Source organism: Varroa destructor, unplaced genomic scaffold (assembly GCF_002443255.2).
Source record: "Varroa destructor unplaced genomic scaffold, Vdes_3.0 BEIS01000002.1, whole genome shotgun sequence".
Classification (NCBI taxonomy): domain Eukaryota; kingdom Metazoa; phylum Arthropoda; class Arachnida; order Mesostigmata; family Varroidae; genus Varroa; species Varroa destructor.
In genome coordinates this window covers 11,913,241-11,937,462 of record NW_019211455.1, presented here as the reverse complement: position 1 = coordinate 11,937,462, position 24,222 = coordinate 11,913,241, and the positions used below count along the sequence as shown (strand labels likewise).

General features: G+C 41.3%; 4 protein-coding genes and 1 pseudogene across 15 annotated transcripts in view; 2 read left to right on the top strand and 3 right to left on the bottom strand.

The window, feature by feature from the left end:
• The window catches only part of LOC147757380 (uncharacterized), a 5,941-nt gene extending 2,682 nt beyond the window's left edge, over positions 1-3,259 (bottom strand). Inside the window, exons 1-2 of one of the 2 annotated variants that reach the window (XM_086982073.1) lie at positions 3,073-3,259; positions 1,037-1,380 (exon numbers count right to left, since the gene is read on the bottom strand). In XM_086982073.1, the coding sequence (XP_086838199.1) occupies positions 1,037-1,150 (114 nt within the window). In that variant the 5' untranslated portion in view covers positions 1,151-1,380; positions 3,073-3,259. The remainder of the gene's footprint in view (positions 1-1,036; positions 1,381-3,072) is intronic. The other variant, XM_086982072.1, reaches the window with a different exon arrangement.
• The window catches only part of LOC111244842 (semaphorin-5B-like), a 52,021-nt gene extending 48,165 nt beyond the window's left edge, over positions 1-3,856 (bottom strand). Inside the window, exon 1 of the mRNA XM_086982061.1 lies at positions 3,253-3,856. The gene's annotated coding sequence lies outside the window, so the exon portion shown is untranslated. The remainder of the gene's footprint in view (positions 1-3,252) is intronic.
• A 358-nt stretch (positions 3,857-4,214) lies between these two features.
• The window catches only part of LOC111245125 (uncharacterized), a 37,842-nt gene continuing 17,834 nt past the window's right edge, over positions 4,215-24,222 (bottom strand). For 3 of the 6 annotated variants that reach the window (XM_022793018.2, XM_086982065.1, XM_086982064.1), the window contains 7 exons: positions 16,670-16,777; positions 10,916-10,956; positions 7,335-7,519; positions 6,172-6,295; positions 5,781-5,957; positions 5,378-5,548; positions 4,215-4,994 (listed from right to left, as the gene is read on the bottom strand). In XM_022793018.2, coding sequence (XP_022648753.1) covers positions 4,701-4,994; positions 5,378-5,548; positions 5,781-5,957; positions 6,172-6,295; positions 7,335-7,519; positions 10,916-10,933 — 969 coding nt within the window. In that variant the 5' untranslated portion in view covers positions 10,934-10,956; positions 16,670-16,777 and the 3' untranslated portion in view covers positions 4,215-4,700. Of the gene's footprint in view, positions 4,995-5,377; positions 5,549-5,780; positions 5,958-6,171; positions 6,296-7,334; positions 7,520-8,816; positions 9,229-10,915; positions 10,957-16,669; positions 16,778-24,222 lie in introns of those variants that run through there. The other 3 variants (XM_086982063.1, XM_086982062.1, XM_022793017.2) reach the window with 3 other exon arrangements.
• Mesh1 (Metazoan SpoT homolog-1) lies at positions 14,104-16,363 on the top strand. 6 transcript variants are annotated; one of them, XR_015322528.1, is made up of 5 exons: positions 14,105-14,365; positions 14,763-14,971; positions 15,219-15,449; positions 15,610-15,728; positions 15,982-16,363. XR_015322528.1 is itself a non-coding variant. In XM_086982076.1 (3 exons), exons 2-3 carry the CDS (start codon positions 14,851-14,853, stop codon positions 15,386-15,388), a joined length of 291 nt encoding a protein of 96 aa, XP_086838202.1. In that variant the 5' UTR covers positions 14,104-14,365; position 14,850; the 3' UTR covers positions 15,389-16,363. The 6 variants fall into 6 exon arrangements, 3 of the variants coding, with proteins under 3 accessions (XP_086838202.1, XP_086838201.1, XP_086838200.1); XR_015322526.1 differs by having other exon boundaries at positions 15,610-16,363; XR_015322525.1 differs by having other exon boundaries at positions 14,106-14,365; positions 15,219-15,728.
• Positions 22,308-24,182, top strand: LOC111245124 (branched-chain-amino-acid aminotransferase, cytosolic pseudogene; annotated as a pseudogene).

Here is a 24,222-nt window from a genome sequence, read left to right as displayed (position 1 = left end):
ATAGGAGAGGAGACGAGAGAGAAAGATGCGAGAATATATATTTTCAGGAGGACACACAAGAGGCGTAGCAAAGATCGGTTGAAAGAGTTAATCCTTAATCTTCTATTTAATAGCGAACGGCAAAGAAAAGCTATTGGAAGGTCGAATACATTAGCATTCATTCCTTGAAAGCGTGTCTGCCTAAAGCTCGAACTTTACAACTGGTAAAACGCGAATGCACCCACCGGCGGTAAGCTGGACGTTGTAGATTCATAATCCACGTATGGTGGACGTAACCTGCTTTGAGCTGAAGAGAAGAACATTAAGAAGAGAAAATCACGATTGAGAAGGACCTAGCTGACGTAGTTTTCAAAGACCGCACGAAGTGTCAACTCGGACTGCACACTAATGCTCCTCGACAAGCCCCTAAATTCAACGTTAGCGGAAGCTGCCGCTTGGATGACGGCTCGACCTCAACAGCTAAAGTAGACAACTGGGTTGTAATAAGACAACTAAAAATGGCCAGCTATTTTATGTCCAAGCTAAGTAGTTTATATTTATATAACTCATATGATGTTATCGTACATGTTGCGAAAAGTGTAAGGAGTACGAGAAGTCAGACGGTGAAAATATGATTGATAATCAGAGCGATTTTTGGCTACTAAGATAGAAGACGTCAACAGAATACGCTTTTTTTTTCAACTAAACCTTCAAAAAGGGAAAAGATATCTATTTCAACGACGATCCATTCGTACAGCGTCAGCGTTTTGCTGCGAGATAATTCTACTATCTAGTATGAGACAAGATTTACATAGTGGTCGCAGTGATGCGTAAACAACGCAAGATCTCAAGGAAGTTGGTGTATTACTATGTTTGTTAGTCGGCTTAAACTTACCATTTTGCTGCAACAAGTATATAAATGTCACGACCTGCACGGACACCAACTCCTTAAAAAATATTAGCTGGCTGAATATAATGTATATTTACCGAAGTATTTTTTTTCAGTTTGTTTGTATAGGCCAATGGCAAATACGTAACGTGATCACATGCTGCTTACCTCCTTCTGTGCTTTAATTACGAGACGATCAATTGAATAAGACCTATGCGAAGAAAGCACGCAACAAGAGCTCGATTCATCAGCTGCGTCATAACACTGGAAATACGTAGCCATTGTAGATTTGTTCTATGAAAGGGAACGGAGTTCAAATTTAACCTTGGTTTTTGATCACTGCACCGTTTCGACGCCTCGAGTTGCCTACAGTTACACGGGCCCACCACTCAGACACAACGCACAAATAGGCTCTATTCAGACTGAGTGGTGGCGGACCATCTATCCAGGCTCGGGCAGAGTATACCGCTATTCGATACAGCCATCTTCGACAACAGTGCCAACATTGTACTCTGGAATAATCAATAATTATTTACTACCTTAAACCTGAACAAACGCCCCCTCATGCTGTATAGCAGCCCAGGCAGACACCTGCGTCTGTCAATATAGACACACGTGCATTTCACGTACAAAACGATAGAATTGGTCATGAAGATCGTCACCAGCTTTCGAAATGGTCGACTCGCGAAAGACAGCAAACCTTGAACTGACACAGTATCTTTATATTGTCCTATCATAATTTTGCTAGAATCATGTAACTCTTAGATAGAAAGCAATATTGTGCTATCTTATCTCTTGGCTCGCTAGTCTCTTTAATTCCATTTTAGATACATTTAGAAATGTCGTTGACAAGTTAGACGTTGCTACGTTGAACTTTAACTTTGATGGATGCCTCCTTAGTTATGAATTTATAAAGGAAAGGCCTCTCGAGCGATATGAATAAGAGTCATTTCGAGTACTTCTAAAAAAAATAGCTATTTTTATACTGATATAGTGCGTATAATTGGCGTACACAATGTGACTATCATTGCGGCGGTATTGAGAGTAACGACCGGGTTTTAATATGTCGTACGTGGAAGGATGTTACACTACAGCGCTAAGTGTAGATTTAGCAAACGAAAGGAGTTCTTCTTTAAACTTCGCGCGGGTTACGTAAGCGAAGCGAGCAGAGAGCATTTTGGCACTTCAACTGCTATCGATGGTGTTGCTTAAACTGTACAGTACCGCGTGTGTAAGAACCGAGCAGTCCTATTCAACTATTCGTATACATATACACACACGATGTGTAAAGGGAAAAATTTCGGCGGGATTTTTGAGAATTTTATGAGATAGTTTTTAGTGAAGCAACACAATCATACAAATCCACTCTTACGACATTCAGATGATTGCGACGCAGACTGCTTGCGTTATAAAGGTGCGATCCTCATTATGGCGACTTACTGAAATGAGTATGTAAAAAAACTTCGATCAACTCGGAATAGCGTGTCCTACTCTGTCTAGACCATAGAAAGTATTTTGTGCAGGTACAGCAAGCAACCAGTCTACAACGCTAGACGCTAGTAAAGTAATAAGACGGACATGATTTTTTACCAAACTAGATCAGGGAACTGGCATTTCAGTTACATCATGTGGTCTACCCACATCTGATGTAAATGTATCTAAGATAATCTGTGTGAAAACTTGGTAAGAACCTCGTTACGTTACTGAGTGAACACGACGCCTTGTTTGCAGGAGCCTCCCTTTGTTGTAAGGGCCATAAAACTAGGACCAAGTCACCAAGTGTTATTTCATCCCGCCTTACTGTTATACGTGATACATTATGCTTTAAATACTGGAGACTCACAACACACTACAATCGAGAACGAGAGGATTATAAATCATTGATGATTTCGTCGACATCCTGCCTTATGCACTTACTTCATAGGAATGATAGAGAAGTAACAAAACAGTATGTAAAACATAATACATTAATAACTGATACAGACACCCGTATATATGTCATTATAGTTAGACTCAGAACGGATTTGGGTTGTTCGACGGAGCTATGTTGCTTGACAACACTTGAGACATCGGTTTGAATATGGGCCTGGCGCACTCAATCAAAGAACAAGTTCTTCGGTATTCTCATCTACAGTCCACTAGAAATAAGTATTTGGCACGAAGTACGCGTCTTAATTGCGTCACATTCCTATTTTTCTACTTACGAGTGATAATGTTATGCGTAGGTGTATCCAGGGCAGACGGTAGCTCGCTAGCAAGTGAATCGCATAATCAATGGGGACGGCCTTAACAGCAGGTAAAGGCATAAGCATACTTTTTCCGTTAAGCTAATCAGAAAGCCCTAGAATGATCCAGTTGCTCTGCGTAATACACAGAATACCAACCGTCAGTTCAGGTTAAAGGGATCCTGCCGAACTATATTTGCTTTTGACCGCTATCACGCAATTATTAACTTCCCTTGACAAGCTTGTGACCTGCACACTGCAACAATTCAGTCTAATAATACGCATGACGTATTTCATAATAATTACTCTAATGAGAAGCTCGTAACCAACATGGCGTCGTGAGATTTTGCGATGATCAATAACGCGTGTATCACCACCTCACGACTCAGTCACTTCGACGTTAACGCCAGAAGAAATGTTAGATGTGATCGTAGTCGTATATGGATCGAAGTATGCCACATCATTCTATTGATATTCTGAACGGCTCATTTAGAGGCATACAGGTGAGCTTTGCACTATTTCTTAGTATACGTATGAAGGTGGACGCGTTCAGCCGTCTAGGAGCACTACGACAGGCAGGCATATGCGAATGTTATCGATGATCTCCTTACGTTATGCCTGATATCGTATGCAACTCAAGCTGCCACGTACAAGGTGCACGCATCACAAAAGCAAAGGCTTCATTTTTTACCACTATTAAGCGCACGCAAAGAAAATGCCCGACTGTTCCATCCTTGAGTTTCCTCTGCTTCAGTTCATCTGAAATCAAACGGCGTCGGCTGAGGCGATTGGCTCTGTATCAGCTGGCGGTCTATGTTACAGGTTACAAAGGTTTATCTATGTTTGCGTATCGTAAAAACCGCAGGAACAGGTACACGTTACACATGCTATATCGGGCACAGAAAAGTTTTGCCTAGTATGAAAGTGACAGGTGAAAGGCTATAGAGATTAATATACGCAGATATAGCGTTCCTTTTTTGAAATTTTTTTACGATAGGTTATCTTTCAGATAGATGAATAAACAGATGCGGCTCAACCTAATTTTATCGTTCCTTTCGCGGTGAATACGTGCCACAAGTGTTTCTAATAATACCATACAAAAACCTAAGATAACACACAAATTTTAGTTTTTTCTAATCGTCTGCATACGATTTTTATTCGGATTTCGTGCTGCCATATGTAAGTAATCAAGGTTGACAAATAGTTAGTCGAATAGTTTTGGTACATATTTGTTTTGTCATACAACTCTGCTAATTTCAAGAGCTTCTTCATTAAGTTCTGTCGGCAACTAGGGTCCACAGACCATCTCTGGGTCGGATACTGCGCTCTTTCCAGGATTATCATAATAGGTACACTATTTTATATCAAAATGAGCAGACTGGCCACATGCACGGTCCGATGCATTGGGTTTTACACAAGCTAGGAGATCAACTATTAATAAATCAGGTACCAATTACTCGAGATTCGCTAACTTACTGATCTCTTTCCGTGCATGGTAATACCAAGTAATTGCTTATCTATAACAAACCTCCAACAAGACATTAATCACGGCGTTATTCCACTGAATATTTCTGTGTTATGTTCTGTGACCTCTGCGTTCTCATCCGCTATCGTTTCTTCCAATAGTTAACAAATTCAGGATAGTACAGCTGTTTGTGTGCAAGCGGCACTGGTGGAAGCGGCCGAGTGATTGTATAGGTGACAGGTGAATTAGAAACCGATCGCAGATCGTCTGTAGACCAGGACTGGGGAGGGCTCTGATCAGCCGGATGTATCTGTGAACCGGTGTCTTCTACAGGAAAACGTCGACTATGACTCTGGTTCGGTCCCATATAGGCAGTCTTACGTGGACTGCTTTCTTTAGCGCTGTATGAACTATCAAAGTTCGACGAATATTTGTCCTATTCAGGAAATCATTTTACATAGAAAACAATAAAGTATTATACTAAAGTACGGTATATTGATTAATAACAGTAGGCAAAAGTTCTGCTCGGAATAAAAACAACGGAGCTTTAAATCGCTCTGCGTTTTGGATAACACACGGACTTGTGCTAGGGCAAATGTTTCGGACGATTTATTATATCATCCGTAAGCATTTAAACTTTCTAAGCTGACATGAAAAACAACTTATATTTGTAGCCAATTTCGAATCTAAGCCATCCAGTAGTCCTACAATTTGGGGCAGCTCAATTTACCGCTAGACAAGATTCATGAAGATTTTTCTTCAAGTCTTGAATTCAGTGTTTATGTTGCCCGTCAGTGAATATTGAATTTTGCAACTTACTTCCTGGGCTTGCTGTTGGCTATCAGACGTCTTATTGCCGCTGCTGCTGCTACCGTTGCCACCTTGGCTAGTTCTCTGTGACGGATCAACGCGAAGGACAACGGGTAGGACAGAAGTATTAAGAAACTCGATCTTCATCACAGTTGTACGATTCATCGTCACTGTTTTCGTCTAAGAATCGGTATCGCAAAAACAATGTTAAACATCTGCGACCGTGGGCTATTTCCAGCGAAGTAGGCTAACTCCCACGGAGAAATTTTGCTATAGTGAGCTAGAATGGCCCCATCCTTATTAGAAACGTAACAGAATTTTTCACTATGGCCTAAACGTGGTGACAACCCAACTCAATATGTGTCGTTTCTCATATATATATATATGAGTTCCTGTGATAAACTTATATTACCTGGTTGACTTGTAAAGAATTATTCGCGCTTATCGAAGGCATCCTCATCTCCTCATACTTGTCTAGATCGGCGAACGCTGGTCGGGCTCTCACTGCAGGCTCTTTTTCATGGCGAGCTGGGAACTCCACATCAAAGTCTTCTCCATCTTCGCCGTCGATACCAGAGGATTCCATCACCTACAGTTTTAATTTCAAGAAAAGAAGTCAAAGCGAAAACAAAAACGAATTTTTATCGGGAGCGAGAGAGAGAGAGACCGCAAGGAGTTTCACACATAAATAGTTATTCTAATATACCGAAAGTGTGCTTCTTCATAGTAAAAATCTATCAAATGGGGATGCCTTTTCACTCGGCTCATCTTAGCTGTCTGATTTTCCATTTCTTAAAACTTACCCCCTCCTCTTTAAGATTAGGTCCAAGAGGGGAATCGGGGTCCTCACCGTCTTTATCTACTGGCTTTACAGATTCAGTACGAGTTTCTATTTCCGTGGTCGTAATGATCCATGTAGGCACTCCGCTGTAATGGCACGTGTAGTTATTGATAAATAGAGAGCTTCCAGTTAAGACGGTAAATTTATTTTAAGCGCCGCAAACAAACACCGTTTTTACTGTGATATCTTTAATTTTTTTTGTGAGGTTATACAAACGCAAACATTACACTGCCTTAGGGATCGAGTCGGCCAACCGCTGGTCCCCTCGGTGCGGAACGAACCACATATGAAGATTCTTCAAACCTAGAAAATGCAAACAATTTACCACTACACCATCACAGGACTCATCAAACATGTTTATTACCTTAATACTAATCCATTCTCTTAGTACAAGCACAATCTGTTAACTTTAAACGATACACATTGCCGACCTTAGCTTGACGCCTTAATTTGAGAACAATGTTTGCCCACATTTTCGTAGTGGGTTGAATGGGCTTCTCTTTATCTCCGTTGCCGAACTATTATAACTATAATAACAGCTTGTTGATGGGCATTTGAAACAACATTTTTATAATCATCTGTAATCGTACCCTCTCCGGCGTCAACCAGATTCACCCATTTATTCATAGTTGTCTTTGTAGTAACGTGTTTACATCAAACTATCCATCGTCCTGCCTTTTTTTCTGTGCCGGGAATTCGGCGAGCGAAAAAAATGCCAACGACAACGGCCGACTGATGAAGTCCAAAGAAGCATTTGTCAAATTATTCAATGTACAAAATGAATGAATTTATTTTAACCGTCACTTTCTATCGATCTTTCCTTTCTTTTGATTTTGTTTAGTCAGCGACGCGAGGCCGACTACTGCTAAATTTAAGAAGGCCAAATATATTGATTAGAAATCACATCACCTACCATGGAAGTTCATTTTATGAAGTTTAATGACTCTCGATACTTTTGAATTGAAACTAAATGGAAGCCTAACAAGGCCAGATCAGGTGACGTTTGAAGTAAGTCACAAAATGCCAGTATAGCTTTGAGGCCGAAGAACAGAGTTTTGAAACACCCGGTTCTCTAAGCGTTAGTAAGTACTCTTAGTAGTTATCATGGAGTATAGTATGAGTTACCTTTTCACGTTGAACCGCCATGACGACACGGGCGTTGACGGGATGTACGCGCCGTTAGTAATTGAAAACGGCAGCGGATAGTTGCTGGCTAAATTGTGAGCTGCTGGTAGTTGTAATGCAGGTCGACCGTTCTGAAAATCCCAATCGGAGTAGGCCAACTGAAGGCAGTAGGACGTGAGAAGAATCTGCAGACGACCGTTCAAGAAAGCGTTATACTTCTAAGAGCTCGTGATGATTGCCATTGACGACCAATAAAACAAGGTCTTCGACATCAACAGTAACAGCTGATGAATAAAATTAAAAGAGTAGATTTCGATCGAAATTGTATTGGTCGTTTGTACTAACAACCGCGATCTACTGCACTGTTTTAGCATTATTTCGGCCATTGCAAGGGTCAACAGACGGGACATATTTGATGCTGTCATTTTTTAAGTCGGGAAACTCATGGTTTCTAACTGCCGCGCAGCGATAAAAATAAAACGATAAAGCATATAAAACGATAAGAACCAGCTCTCGAGCAATGTAGATTGCTATTCTTGTGTTAATTATCATTCAGTAAAACTGTTTTAGGTTCAAAAAACGCAGATCATTTCGATTCAAGATCAGCTTAAGACTAACCTATTGCGGAATAGAAAAAGGGTCCTGAGGTGCATTTGTAGAGACACGATCTTCGCAGGGTAGCTATAGCTTGTCGCAAATTTCTATTGTTCAGGTAAGGACAGCTACGCTGCTCAAGAGTTTTGAGTATTTAGAGCATACATCTATATATATATTCTCGTTTTACTTGGATCGTTGTTAGGTTTATAATTGTAAATGTAATCAGCCAACATCGTTCAGCAGCAATCCTCATTGGGTTTTCAAGCAATCAACAATTGTTTTCGATCGATTATAGCGTCGTCTATTGCAAAATACCACATTCGGGGAAAAAGGCGTACGGGAGTGCCCACGAGGAATAGCGGCGCTCAGTTTCTATTGGCCATTGGTTTAGACGATCACTGAGATGCCAGTCTTTGTACTTTGTTATGCTACATGCGGGCAAATTATCTACATTTTCAAATAAGCTACGTTGGCAACGTAGCGTAACCTTTCCCATACGTAAGCTTTCGTGTATGGAAGCCGAAAAACATTATTATGGGCACAGTGTATTTTTTTTTCTTTGAAATAACGCGTTACGTACTCGAGGCAGACAGTGGTGATCTACATTCATGTTTCACACATGAGATGAAAGCAGAAGCGTGACTGATCAATCGTAAAGAACCGTTGAATTGCTGACTTATTATCCTTCGATAACTTATCCGCGAGGGCGCTGAATCTTTTTTGATTTTGAATCAAGCGGCAATGAATTATACCAAAGTGGCCCGAGTTGACTGAGCATTAAAACGTGAACTGGTTTTAACTTATCTCCGCCTGCGTCGTTCGTCGGTAGCCGAGTTCAACACACTACCAATCCTATAATTTTACCAGCATAAGGAATAAGCTTACCAGGTCGAGACGTACACAGAAGTACATTTTCAAGCGGCGTCAAGCATAAAATCCCACCGATTCCACCGTACCAACTTGGGTCAGGCAATCGTGACGTCAACTGTAATTACCCAAGACCAGCCTCAGCTGTTCAGCTCAGAGACGAAAATACGAGGCAGCAAATAAATTGAACTTTTGTAGAAGCTAATTTGTCCACTCGTATACTACTAACTTTTTCTGATTTTCCGAGAAATTGCTTAGTACCGTGCAAGCAGCATCGAAATCCTTCTGGTGACTGCTTCCCTTCTAGCTGCGAGAAATACTGGCTCAGGAGAGAGAGAGATAGAGAGAGACAAGGTGTTCCTTCTCGCCAAACCCGAAGGAACGCACGAACTACGGATGATGCATATGTAAACATACGCAAAGATCGTGCAAAACATCTCGATTCATAATAAACTACTGCTTACAAATAGATCAACGCAGCCGAACAAATTTGTCGAAGAACTGCCGCGTACAGTTTCGATGGAGCGACTGGACGATTCGACAAGTAGATTAGCTCTTATTGAAATAACTTAGTGAACTTTCAATTTAGTTTAATAATGTTGCAATTATCGCGGGAAGTTTGTAGACGTTCCATATCTACAAATGACGATACCGCAATTACTGAGCGCTTTCAATGTGATGATTACGACACAAGTCAGCGCTGATCAAATAAGGTAACGTGTCCACGGTTTAGGGTAATGAAGCAATTAACTGGGATGATGAGACTCTAGAAGAGGCCTACCGAGTCGAATTAACTTCATCAATCTGAAACCACAATTCAATATTTTGAGCTGAAAACAAGATTTCATTGGGGGCTGTTTGAATCCGATCGCAAATCGCGCTCGATCGCTCTCTAAAATCTGTCAATCTCGTTTCGGCCTTCCTGGGCAGGCTGAGCTAACGATTGATTACTTTTGGAAGATTTCCAATTTTAATGTCTGATTATATTGTTTGGGGGGTTTGTGACTTGGTTGGTGTTCGACCGACGGAGTGTTTATTCAGTCTTCCATTCGGATCTCAGTAATGTCTAGATAGTGTCAGACAGTCCCATGAGGAATCTCTGCCCAAATCTACCTATTCTGCTTTGAATCAGTAGCGTTTAGAGTCATCGAATAGCTTGATTATTACTTGTAGTAATATCATTTGTCGTGAGCACCGTTCTCACGGCAAGACTCAGCATTACGAGGCAGTGATAATGTAGCCACAGTAACGCTAAGGTACGCTTCACACGATCCCTATTCATAGAATTTTTAGAATCTATCTGTTTATTATATTATAAAAGCTCTGTTTATAGACACTTCGTAGGAATACTCGGGTTCCCAGTCGTCTAATTTTTTCCATGTACCTTAGTTGAGAGCTAATCGATTGAAAACAAACTTCCGCGTGAGAAGATGTCGATCTTATTTAATGTAGAACACTGAATACCATTAGAAGATACGAAAAGCACATAAACGACAATTATGATCTTATCTGCCTGACAAGAAGCCCGGCAGAAATCAGACAAGACGTATCAATTACGTTACCATTATGTTTGGTCGAACATTGCTACGAATGACACCGAACGTAAACGTGACAGGGCAGCGAGCGTTTATCTTCTGCTAGAATTTTCATAGCTGCTAGCATTTTTATAGATAGTTTCTGTATTTGCCTACATCATGAACAAAGACCTCACTGCGTTTCTGACTTACGACAGACTGATAGGTACTCGCTGCGACCTCGTACACAAAATCGCCTACGTCAGCCTAATAGCTTCAAATAAAGTGCGTGCTCGTGAACGAGTACTTCACCGTTATGCTATCACAACTTAATTAAGACCATACAATAAAACCGCTGCCCCCAAACTTCACGGCGGGCATGCAACACAAAACAAGATCAATGAAAGTCATGCTTTAAGCATTATGCTGATCGGTTCAAGCTATGGAAAAATGACGACTCTTGCAGAATCTATTCGGTCAATTGAGCACGAGCAAAAGAATACGAAATCACTGAAGGCCAAGTACTCGTTCGATCCGCTAGATTATCGGACAATCTCTAATAGACGGACGACCTAATAATTTTTTCTAGTATCAGATACTTACCACTTTATGCAGTGCCATTTCACTTTAGTCTCGATGATTACCTAAAGGATAGTAAGGAATCATTATCATTAATCTCATACGCGCTCAGAATATGACTGATACGGATAGATACATATCTAGAAACCCAACTTCCTAAGTTTTCAAGAGTCTCAACTACGGGTCTCCGGCCTCATCGACTAGAGTTTTTATCTAAAATTTTTTGCAATGTGTCGGAAGCATACGATTCTCGACGGTGACCACTTCATAGATTACGACGGTCTTACGTTTTCGAAAATTCATCCGGGATTCTAGCACTAACCTTTTTGTGTTCCACCGGACAAAATATGTGATACACTAAGTTATACACCACGCAGCGGCGATGCTGTGAGCTAATGAATAGGATTTGTGCCTTTGATCAAAGCGGTAATTATAACGACCTTTTATCATTAGGCACGCGTCAGCGTATCATAAGGCCATATATATATATATGTATATATTATCTAATTAACCAATAAAGCAGAGCTTGCTTATCGCTAAGAGAAAATATGAGTGCTGTCTTTGATGCACAGCAGATGAAATAGCAAAAACAACATAGAACATCTACCACTATTTATGTTTCAACATCAGTAGCAATTTATTCATTTGGTGGGGCTCACAAACGGGTTTGGATCAAAAGGTGCCGAAAATTCCGGCCGCGTCCTGACCGGCTCCGAAGAAACAGGGAACGATTAGAAATTCGTATGAACCTGCCCTTTTTTCTGACTTTTTCTAGTATGAAAAATAATGCTGTCCCACTATTCTGGCGAGAAATGGGACACGCTTTGACATACAGCATTCGTACGCTATACGGTATGTTTAACACGCATGTGCTTAGTTACGGAACTGAAAATACTACACAAATAGAACAGTGGCGCAATGTAAATTACTAGCCTGATATGTTAAAAGCATAGGGTTTCCAAAAACATCGCTCTTCTTTCTTTTTTTTTCTTTGCGTAGTTTAGCGGATGCCTGATAGGACGAAAAGCAACGATGCAATTAGCCAGATAGAATACTTCTACACAAAACAGATCTGTATAATAAATGTTTATATCGATCCTTGACCTTCTGATCACTGTGAGGTTCAGCTGGTTTGGTCTATTTTCCACCTAGGGTAGATTACGAAAGAGCCCGACCTAGTGCGATGTCTTCATTAGGAACAGCGCTGCAGAATACCTGCCGTAAAAATTGATGGTAGAGGCAAAACTCCACCAGCTCCATAACGGTTGCTTTGTAAAGCCTATGTTCTGCAGGAACAAACGTTCCAGAGAAACGTTGCGTTTGGCTAGCAATTTAGTGCATTGTCCTCATAGTCGATCAAGTAGGATCCGTCCATCTTGCTAATCACAATTAGAATGTCCATCACAACGATAGCGCCTCTTCAAACTTTAGTCACCTGTTTTTGATTATCCAGTCGTTATCTTATATAACGCCCACAGAAAATAACGTTGTTTACGAACGCTATTGCTGTACATATTATATATATACATATACCTTAACTCTCCCCAGTTTTCAATAGTGCCCAGCTCATGCTGTTTAAGTTGAAACTTATACGCTAGAAATTGCTTTATATAGGGAGAGTAAACTACATTATAAATTATAACCTTAGCAGTTGTTTATGTGGGTTATTGATTTGACTGGGATCAACGCTGGGTCACGTTTAAGCGACCAAGGGGTAAAACATGCGTTCACGATAAACTACCAAAAAACAAGTTAAGTTATCACACATAGTCGTGTTCAGGGCGCAGGAATACCATTAAATTTGATATGAAAATGGGACAGCTAAGCATGGGAGCCTCTCGGTGATTTCACCGGTGTTTAGCGACCCTTTCCAATGTTACGAGCTTCGATAAGCCTCCGACGATGCTTTTTGACTTTTATAACTGTCCCCATTATGAAAGGTATTATTGGAAAATAACACTATCCATGCGCATCACTTCGCAACCTTTTTTCTTTGTCCTGATCACTTTGCCAGCTCAAGACTTAGTCACTTCACGTTTTCAGGTGTAACGCTATTGTCTGAAAGTGATTTGCCTAAAGCGAAACGCGACAGGTTTAAAGAAGTACAAAACCCACCGCGCTACCGCGGGCAAGCCGAGAAACGAGTACTCTACCCAGTTCCTATGTAAACAGCCAAAGCAGAAAATTGGTCAAGAGTTATACGATCACAAGTAAACAGCAGCAAGGGAGCGAGCGGAGGCAGGGGTTTTTTTGCGAATAGCCGACTGCTTCTAGACGACAAGTTGCAACTGAAGAAGTCGAAATCCTGTCCTCCAGGGGCATGAGATTTCTTTCGGCAGATGTCACTGCCATATACCATTACGTCGTTGAATCAACTGAGTCGGCAGCCGGCCATTATGGCATTCTATATGTGGCTGTTTCTAAGGGGTTCAGACTAAATTCACAAGCTGAAACCCCCGAATCGGTGGCTTGGCAAGAGAAGCGGAGACGGAGAGATAGAAAATGCCGTTCAGCACACTGCTGTATACCTGACAGGAAATTAAAAATTTTTGGGAGAGCGTTTGAAATAACTACAGCGTTAATACAAGCCTTCTTCCCGCACGAGAGGAAGCGTCCGGATTTGTGTGCCCGCATTTCTACGCCCGAACTCAGAGCTAGACGATCACATGTCCTTAAATATAGCAGGCAAACACGCTACCCACTGCCTTCTAATGGGAGCTAACCAAAGTCTATTATTACTAATTAGCTGTAAGGTTCTACCTGAACCTTAAAAATTTCATCTTAGACCTTGATAACATTACGTTCAAACCTATATAGTTCCACGCATGGAACATGTACGAATCCACTTGACCGATGAAAACTAGAAAAAAAAAACTGATGAAAATTAGAAAGTCTAGTACGGCCTAAATTTTGCTCGAGTGCAATCCACAACGTGCAGTCCTATATCGCCGTTCGGTTTCTCTCAGGACCACTGTGTCATATTTGTGTTACTTCTGTAGTCAAAAATGGTCCTTTAATGTCACCGAAAGATGCTCTTAGACGCCATCGACAAAAGCTTTCCGATTCGACCAAGCCAGCTGTTCAACTTGGCTACGACTCACCGAAACCGTTCTAACTAGTTTGCCGGGTGAGGGTGCCTCGAAGGGAAAGTGCTGTCATACGAGGAGATGCCACCATGTGGCAAGGGCAATGTTGTCAATGAAAATAAGCAGCGGGCCAAGACGCTACGAGGTTACGCGTCGCTCATATTCGAAGCTGGTACGTGCAAAAACGCTGCCCGCTTGAATGTTTACATCCGTAACTGAAACAACGTAACTTGATAAATTTAACAAATACGTAGTTTCGACAGCTTCTTTCATAGATTCATCATTGTCGGACTTGTGTCAAAAGACATTCAGAACTATCGACAGCTTGGGAAACGTTGAGCGCATACCATCATTTGATAAGATTTGTGTTCAAAATCATCAGCAGAGTGTATGTATTTTGTAGGAAACGACCTGAGAGCCAGTGGATGTGTTTAGCTGTGGTGACCGTATACGTAATGAATTTTCTATATTTTCATAGCTTTTGATTAAACACCGAAACTATGAAACGCGGCCAAAATATAGATTCTATGACATAATCATTATCAAGCATTCCAGTTCCACTGTTTCCAACTATATATTCCAAATAGCTTCCAATTCCAACTGTATATTTTACAAAAAAAAAAAAAAAAATTAAAAACACTTTTGGATTAAAGATTCTGTTGAGTTCGTAGACTTTCTTCTATAGAGAAGATCTCGACAACCGAAACATTTAGGAAAAACTCATCGCCGCCAATCGATACGTCTGAGTTTGCTGACGCATTGTGTGACGGACTTTTTCTCTGTAGATCTTAACATTCACAAATGCAAAAAAGCGACGGAACTACTTTTAACTACAGTCTATCTATCGTGAACTAATCACAGCTCTTCTACAGTATGGCAAAAACGTGTTTAAATTTGAGCGATTTCGTACGGGCTTGCCACTTTGCGGCAGTTAAACATAAAAACCAGCGGCGTAAATGTGTTGAAGATATACCCTATATCAATCACCCCATAGGTAAGTACGGATTCAACTGATGTGAGTCTCGTCTTTCATTACTTCACTATTACATTTCACAGGAACTCCAATATAAAAGATTTCGATAAACGCAAGATAAGGTCAAGTGTAACATCAGAGTATAACGATCAAGTGAACCGAAAATTTCGAAAGGAAAAGCTTTTTAGCTTCTTGTACGCTTGCGAATGCTGTATAATTGGGGTGATATTTGGGTTACGTTCACTCGACTGTCGGATCTTATCATTAGGCGTAGCGTATCATCTAGTGGAGTACGGAATCACTGACGCAGTTACTCTATGCGCCGCGGTACTTCACGACACTGTCGAAGATACGGACGCCACGTTCAAGGAAATCGAAGAACATTTCGGCGCAGAGGTGGAATGGATCGTCAGAGAGGTGAAATGCGAAGTGGCGTGAGGGACATCTTCGATCTACATGATGAGAATAGGGCCAATGAGTAATTCACTATGTCTAACGAGTAGAGCTTCGTTCCTGCTTAATTTGCTGCTTAATAGTTTGCTGCCATGTGTTTCGCATTAATATAATTAGCTGGTAGAATAATCTGCAGTACGGTGAAGTACGTCTATTTTATTGTCTAATTACCTTAGCCAGTGAATTTCCCTGCCGGTTCATATTAGGTTAGCGACGACAAGGCACTAACAAAGGCCGAACGTAAACGATTTCAAATTGATTTCCGCAAATCCCAAAGCGAAGCTCATCATACAATCTTGAAGATCTCGAAAGATCGACTCCAAAGGTAACTGCTAACGATACTTGAAAAGGGCTGCGACGGCAGACCATCATGATGTTATAGGATTATGAATCTCATTCAGTTTAATAGAATCTGAACGAAATATTATTGAGTTCTATTTAAGCTGCACGTGTGGACGGCACCGTTTAACCAACCGGTCAATGAGACAGTTGATTTTACACAAAGTGATTAGTCTAGAAAAATCCGCCTAGGAAAAAAAGACTGTGGGTATTCGCTGAAGATACACGTTCACTTCTAGGGCTGGAGTCAGGAACGTATATAAGACTATTTCGAACGGGCTCAGAAAGTGGTAGCCAATTGCAAGACCGGATAATGTGCGCCACTCGAAAACAAGGCGCAGGACGTATTGGCTAAATTTCTTAAAAAAGGTTAACCAATGATATGACGATACAGCCTTTCTTAATTCAACTAACGTTGATCTTCTAGCTAAATAGTCATCGAATAGGAAGAATTACAGATGTACTCAGTCCCTGCGCGCTTCGCAACCATTGTCGATTTAACGAGACCAGAAATTATGCTCTCTACTGCTATATGTGTCGCAATACCGTGTTCAAATTCTATCGAAAATAGATCGTACTACAAATTCGTTACTACGAAATAACGGCTAAATACCTCGTGAATTTTCCTTTCTTTTCTTTTTTTAAAAAGGATAACATAGTTTCCGTATAGAAAGTTATGTAGCAAGTAATTGATTTGCTGGCTGAAAAATACTGGAAATATAATTTTATATCGCTACTTTTTGAATTTTCTGATCTCAAACACGATCTGAAACACGTAAATTCAGATAAGCGATTATAAGAATATCGGTCGAACGACTATTCTTTAGCTAAAGTGAGACTAGCTCAAATTCACTCGAATACGAGCTGCGCGGATCTATCTCACGATATCTATTACTACTATAGGGAACAACGTTAGGCAAAACTTACCAATAAATTTCGAAGTAATAGAAATGAAGACTCTTCTGTGTTTGCCCTGGCGGCAACCTCTACCTCTGCACAATCACCGTTTAGCCGATGGTACGCGCTGCGCTTATCCTGTAAAAACGATAAGTCATAGGTGGAAGTCGGGGGCTTATATGATCGTGTTATAGTCACTTCCGCTATCGCACTCATATCGTGTACTCGCCACTTAAGGAAAATTCGCATAGCTGCTTGTTTTTCCTCAGTAGTACTTGCTATAAGCGGATTTTCCATTCAACGAGACGAAAGACCCTTAGGCGGAGCTGGGATCGTCAAAATTAGTACAGAAATGAAAATCTACATTACAAATGTGCCGCTGTGATCATTCTTCATTGGTTTTTTCTTTTAATTCTATCGTTCTGTTGCCATCATGTCTGCACCATCACTCTGCCGGCGGAACACAGAAGATATCCTACACATTGGTAGGAAATGTTGCCAGCAGAATCCTTCTTTGACATGAATTACCAGATTTGATATTTGCTGGCATAACTCGTATGTATGTATGTATGTATGTATGTAACATAGAACGATACGCAATTAGTTCTAGTTGAATTATAATGTATTCTACGTTATATTACTACATCCGGGGCATCGTCACACTGCGCATCTATTTATTGTCGTTCTTCTTTAACAAAATAGTTCGTCGACCGACAACCACCACGGAAGCTTTACGCGCCATTGCAACCCGAAGCGTCGACGGTGACACCTCTTCCTTATTTCTAATCAACATCGACTGCTTTAGCAGAGATTTTAGGTAAAATTGTGTCTATGCAGTCTTGCTAGTGGTAATCAAAAACTTTGAAAATACAACTCAATAACGCTATCTTAATATCAGGAAGGGTATACAGAGCCTTTTAAAAAAGTTTGCTTCATACGGGTTATACGAATTTCGTTAAATTTGTAAAACTCATTTGAAGGATCTAGCAGATGTCCTAGAGGTAGTACCAGGGTGCAGTGGGCAATATGATATGTTTCACCATTTGCCCTGCATCTGAAGCTGTTTGGCCACTCCGTCGTCGACGGTTATCCTGTTCTCCTGTGGAATTCCAGCGAAAGATTGAGCATATTCGTTGAGACGCCGATCTCGGCTAACGTGAGCATAATTTTGTCCCTGGTTGCCAAATCAAGGTCTATCCTGGAGTTGACGAATACCGTATATAGCGCATTGCACGGTACGGCCTGTGTTTTCTTCCTGCTGGCTATCGTGATACTGCGCGCTATGTTTATGAAGCGTTCCTTACCGAACCTATGTTACTTCGTTGGAATACTTTCACGGATGTTCAGTTTCTTTATCAGCAAGCCGGTGAACAGCTTTTCTTTGTCATTTTTCACTGTGATAACAGCGCGGTCGGGTCGGGTCGGGTCGGGTCGGATTCAGAAATTGCTAACTTGCAGCATCTTTCTACTGGACTTAAGGTGTAGCAGCCTGTAATTACTTATTGATTAGTGCCGTCAAACGCGGTGCAAGAACGACGGCGCATCTGAAACGCTCATTGCAGACCTATCGGACTGACGGCTTTCTAACTGCGTAAGCCCCCAGTACATTGCATTGGTTCCTGCACTGTGAAATCAAGAGGATATCGAGTTGTATTGATATATCTTCTTTTCACGTATCGGCCCAAAAGACACCACACGCAGTATCATATGCCCTGACACGAACATCTCCGACAAGTGATTCATAACGAACGAGGAGCTAATTGAGCTAGTGGTCGAACTACCCTAGCGCGCTAGCCTTTTATATACCTGACGTTTTGTATCGGATATAAATGGATTTCTACAAAGGATTTCGATAAGGGGCATTTCGACAAACTGTTTTTTAAGAGGAAGCCAAAGGGTAGAACTCTGGCTGTATCTTGGCCGTAAGCCCTCCGGACGAGGCTGGAAATATAGTTCAATAGCGTATGCTTCCGGGAGGAGGGGCAGTAGGCTGGATAATATTAACCAGGTGTTGCACGTAGGTTCTGGCATTCTTGATGTCAGGTACAGGAAGAACTTCGTGGCTGCGTTCCGGAAGCCTGCTTATATCTAAACGTCGCGACGAAGCTAACAGTTCGCGCAGCTGCAACTTGGACAGTAAGGTCGTCTTTCCATTCATAGGTGAGCACGAATGCTTGATAAAGAATAGTTTTCACCCAGGAACTTTATCCTGTATCTATTTACGTTCAACGCACATATATCGATGATCGAACTGCCTGCCTCTGGAACTAGGATTCTACTACTACTACTCAGCAACCAAAGCCCGCGAGCGTGTCAAGAAGGGGCTGTAGTGCGGGTTCGACTAGTCGAGACGGGCGCTTAAATTGGCCAAGATTTTCGTTCACGAAGTCTCTGTATTTTATTGACTACTGCAACGCTCCCTTCTTACTAATAACATGTGTCAAAGCGACTGGGATCAACTAGTAGTTAATTACCAATGCTATTAAAGTTGACAATTTCTAAGTATGTAAGTTTTTTTTTTACAATTATTCATCTAAAACAGTAGTTTACAGCAGCACTGCACTTAAGGCTAAGAATTATGATGCAACTTTTAGTGAAGTAAAACGTTTATGAATCTCTCCGTTTGGAAAAGAATATATTTAAGGCTTCCTATCCTATCCTATCTATTGTCGTGGTAACACACTAAGAATTTGTTTTTATTAAATGCATAAATAGGTACCAAATTTACGTGACACAATTACGGAACATGGTAGATGCGTCTTAGACTACTTATCGGTTTTTAGTAATAAGAGCTACAGGTCATATCATGGTCATAATGTATGCAAAATATGACTTCAACGAGTTAGAGGTTAGGTTTACATTTCAGGATTGTGGAACTCACACGTGGGAAGATTTCCTTTAGACTAAAGCGATTCTATTGTAAGTATTTGGATTTCGGTACTATCAATCACTATTCGGTACGCTGTTCGATTTAAAATTAGTATTTTTACTCGTACATGACATCCTTTAAAGTTTTAGGCCGCAGCATAATTTGTTTAACTACTTATTATCCAAATATTCGCCCCAGAAAAAGGAAGCGGGTTTCGGGTATAATAACAATAACGGGTTCAAACTCTAAGAGCCGATGAACGACTACAGCGACCGGAGAACATCTACAAGCAGACCTATTAGTTTATTAATCTGTTCTTTAAAAAAGCGTTTTCAACGGTGAACCGATAGCTATCGTATCGAGTATCAATATACACCCAATAAGAGCTGAGCGAGCCAGCTTATACAGAAGGAGGACTGCGATGGCACACCTAGTAGGAAGTAAAATAAGTAAAAAAAAATAAGGAAAGGAAAAGGACGTATACACATACATTTTCATCTCAGAAGGTTTATTCATAAGCCTTATTTGCGAAATTACTCACAGCCAAAACAGCATAGTTGCCAGCGGCTTGTGTTCCCTAGTTGTTATTACTACTGTTAATGCGCTATTATTATTATATTTTAAGTAAGATTGAACCTGTCCAGTATGCTCTATGATTGTCGTCCATACTGCCATCTGCAATCCACGTGGGCCTATTTTCTTCAGAAGAATAGCTTGCATTGGGACTATGTATACCGCCAAAGCTATGTAGCCTAAATCTTATCGAATAGAAAAAAGCCGTCCTGCGCCTTTCGCCTTCAGGAACTGTTATGATTACCACTGTTATTATTTTCATAGACTATTGTGGGGATTAATTTATGGGCAGAAGATGGTCTGCCTCGTTTACCTTGTAGAATATCTGTCTCAATGCGGCGGCTTCTGCCGAAAAAGGAGGCGTCTACCGCCAGACTCCATGATATGAACAGGTTATGCACACATTACTCATACTGACGTTGATCTTATAGCGTACGCAGCTACTGACACTGCGCATTGTGTTCGATACGCCGTGTTATCTTGGTTTTTCAACCGAAAACCGTCTATGGTGCGAGAAATAACGGTCAAAGGGGCAATTTATACAGGTCCAGATTTTGTAGAGTGGTTCAATCACTATCGATGCTAGATGAATTAAAGCATTGTTTCATTTTCATTGAACTATACGAATAGAAGATAGAACAAAAAGTTTCGACCTGGTCTTTATAACTAAAAGCACAGTTTGAACACGTTAAATCACGCACTCAAAAGAGTGCCGTTACAATGAACGTATCGGAACCAGCAGGTTCCGATTACTACATTTCGACTATTTTCCTCCATCTAACTCATTTTTATGTAAACAATAAGGCAGCAGAGTTATTTTCGTGCTATAGATTAACTATGACATAATCGCCAAGTTGGAGCTCACCTGACCAACCCATCGGCGGCTAGCGATATTAGCACAGGTCTGCCCATCGAGGAAAGAATGCTCCTTTTGGAGGTATACTTTCTGCGTTTCGCGTGATCATATGTAAGTCCGAATAACATGATCATTGTTGCATAATATAATGAAAGTAAATTTTGTCTCTGAAGACAATTTTACGCTTCCTTTCGTTCGTGCTTCTCGACTCCGTACACTCACGGTATTGTGTGTAACACCTAGTTCGCGGCACACATAGAATTTAGCTTGCTTATAACAAAAAAACTTTGCTAATATCATAATGACAATTAATGAAACGCGTAAATTCACGACTAGTTAGATTTCTCGGTAAAAAGTTCTCTATCTTATATTCCCTACGTTAACGTTAGACTAAGAACGCTGACCGTGCGCCCGCCATAGTTGCCCATCAGGTGGTAGGTTCTTTGAGAAGAAAGTAAAGCGTCTTGTTGGGTGTGGGCATTGAGTGCCCCAAGGGCTCGTTCATCATTGGAGAGGTCCCTTTACCGCTCTCCAGCTTGGCTTATCGCTCCCCGCTCATAAGAATATCCGTCGGAAATAAATCACGATAATTATCAAATATCGAGTACGCAAAATATAGCTATATTTGAACCCCTCGATCCACTTGGCTACTTCGCAAGATACCCCAACGTCTACCGTAAACGAGCGAAAAAATCGACGATTTTTTTGGCGAAAATTCTCACATAAATTATAGACCTTCGCATTCACGTGTGCCTGCCTACATTAATTGCATTTATTTCCTCAGATATATTCATTACAAACGTTATAAAGCAGCCAGACCATCGAGTGAATTAGAAAGGACACTTGACGTTGTACTTTGTTTCTGCGATATCGTGGCTTGCAAAAAATCAGCTGCAGCTCCAGAGCAGTAATCACAGTCTCGAAAGACATTATGTAGCGCGTAAGCCGACTAGTTTTCGACGAAAAAAGGACAAAAACAATCTGGGTTCGTTTACATAGCTCCACCCTCATACTGTTTGGGTTAATACCTTTAAAAATGGCTGCTTCGTTTCAGAACGTAGCACGTGTGTTCCAAACATCACATCAAAATCAGAGTGACATCTAGCGGTTTCTGTGTCTTGAGACCAAGTGTGCGCACTTCCTTACAGATGCTGAGAAATATTTACAGGGGAAACTTCAGATCGAGCCTTGGTTAGAAAAAAAAAAGCAACATTTTTGTCGTTATTAGGCTTATTAGACACTCACCTGCGGCTACAGAGAGAGTTTCGCATCGTTTCATGGGTTATAGGACATGCACATTCCTAAAAAAAAAAATGTAGATCATTCAATTTTACGTTGTTAGCACTTACGTGATGCGTATACCGGTACTAGTCTTACTTTTTACAAATCTAAGCTGTTGTAGAAACGAAGCAAATTGCTATTACGACGGAGCTAAGCTCAGACTTATTTTACTTAACATTGTAGCTTTAAGATTAAATGTTGCATGTGATTAACGCACGTCTACGAGACGTCATTATCGCCAAATGTCATTGGCCTGTGAGCTTTGCACCTGTTTCCAGCTTATTCTTGAAACGCCTAACTCTTCCCGGCGTCGTTAATAAGTGGTCGTTTAACTATGGCCGCCGGAACTATTCTTCGACTTTTATCTCGTCCCCAAGTGACACTGTTTCAGCAACACCCTGCCTGTTAAAATTACGAGGGTTTTCGTGTTCGTGGATTAGCCCGTCGGCCAGCTCGAAGCTGTTTTGGAACGGCAGCAATCGTTATTGTTCGACCTCCAGCTCTCGAAACGCAGAATCGAATTGTAATCATACTTTTTTTTACAAAGATCTTAAGATCGAGGAGTCACCGAAGAATCCCTGCCTGAATAGACCACAGGCTAAACACTTCCCCTTTGGCACGATTTTTTCGGACCATATGCTTGAAAGCAACTGGAAGCTTGGATCTGGATGGGGTCAGCCGAAAATCGTTCCCTTCCACTTGATACAGCTGCATCCGGCAGCAAAAGTTCTCCACTACGCACAAGAGCTGTTCGAAGGTTTAAAGGCCTACCGTGGACGGGACGAACGTATTCGACTTTTCCGGCCAGAGCTCAATATTGAGCGAATGCTCGCTTCCGCCGATCGGCTTCAGCTACCCACATTTGATGCACAGGAATTTCTCCGCTGTCTCATGCGACTTGTTGATGTTGACCGTGGTTGGGTTCCGTGTACTCCAATGAGTTCGCTCTATATACGGCCAACGTTGTTTGGAATCGAGCCAACACTGGGTCTAGGTAAATCCAATGAGGCGTATTTCTACGTGATAATGGGCCCAGTTGATGCATATTATGGCACAGGCGTTATGCCAATTAGTCTTCTAGCTGATCCACGATACGTGCGAGCGTGGCCCGGGGGAACTGGGGACAGAAAGCTTGGATGCAATTATGCTCCCACGTTGTCGGTTCAGAGCGAGGCGGAAAATTTGGGCCTACAACAGGTGCTTTGGCTATTTGGTGATAACGCACAGATTACCGAAGTGGGCGCCATGAACGTGTTCGTGTTCTTGCGCGACAAAGATGATACCCCCGAGCTGGTTACACCTCCATTGAATGGTATCATCCTGCCGGGTATTACACGTCGCTCGGTACTTGACATTGCTCGAGAATGGAATGAATTTAAAGTAAGTGAACGTATGATAACTATGAGTGAGTTACGCGAGGCCCATAGAGAAGGCCGGCTCATGGAAATGTTTGGAAGTGGCACGGCATGTGTTATCTTGCCGATTAAGCGAATTTTATACAGAACTAACAGCTGCACGGAGGACCTCTTCATCCCGACAATGGAGAGCAAAGAGCAATTACATACGAGAATTATGCGTTGCCTACAAGATATTCAGTACGGGGTGGTCGACCACCCCTGGTCGGTTGTGGTTGAAGAACATGCTCACACATAGAGTTGTCCATTTGTGGGCTAGGCAAATTAGCTTATCCTTTGCCGTGACTTAACGTACAGATGTTCTCGAAGTTTAATGAAACCTAATATTTGTAACGGGATTTCTTCTACAGTTTTGAACTTGTCGAGTCGCATCCTGAAACGTTTTAGGATGAAGTGTACGGAATGTACGGAGCGTGTACAGGGAGTTTCGTAGGTATACGTCATCGGTCAGCAAGGAATGGCATTGACCATTAATTAGATCGTGCGGCCTATACATGCACAAGAAAAACTAAATTGAATTAAACACTTTCGTGAAATCGAATTTTTTTAAATAGCAAATTTGAATTGATCATAACTTATTATATATATA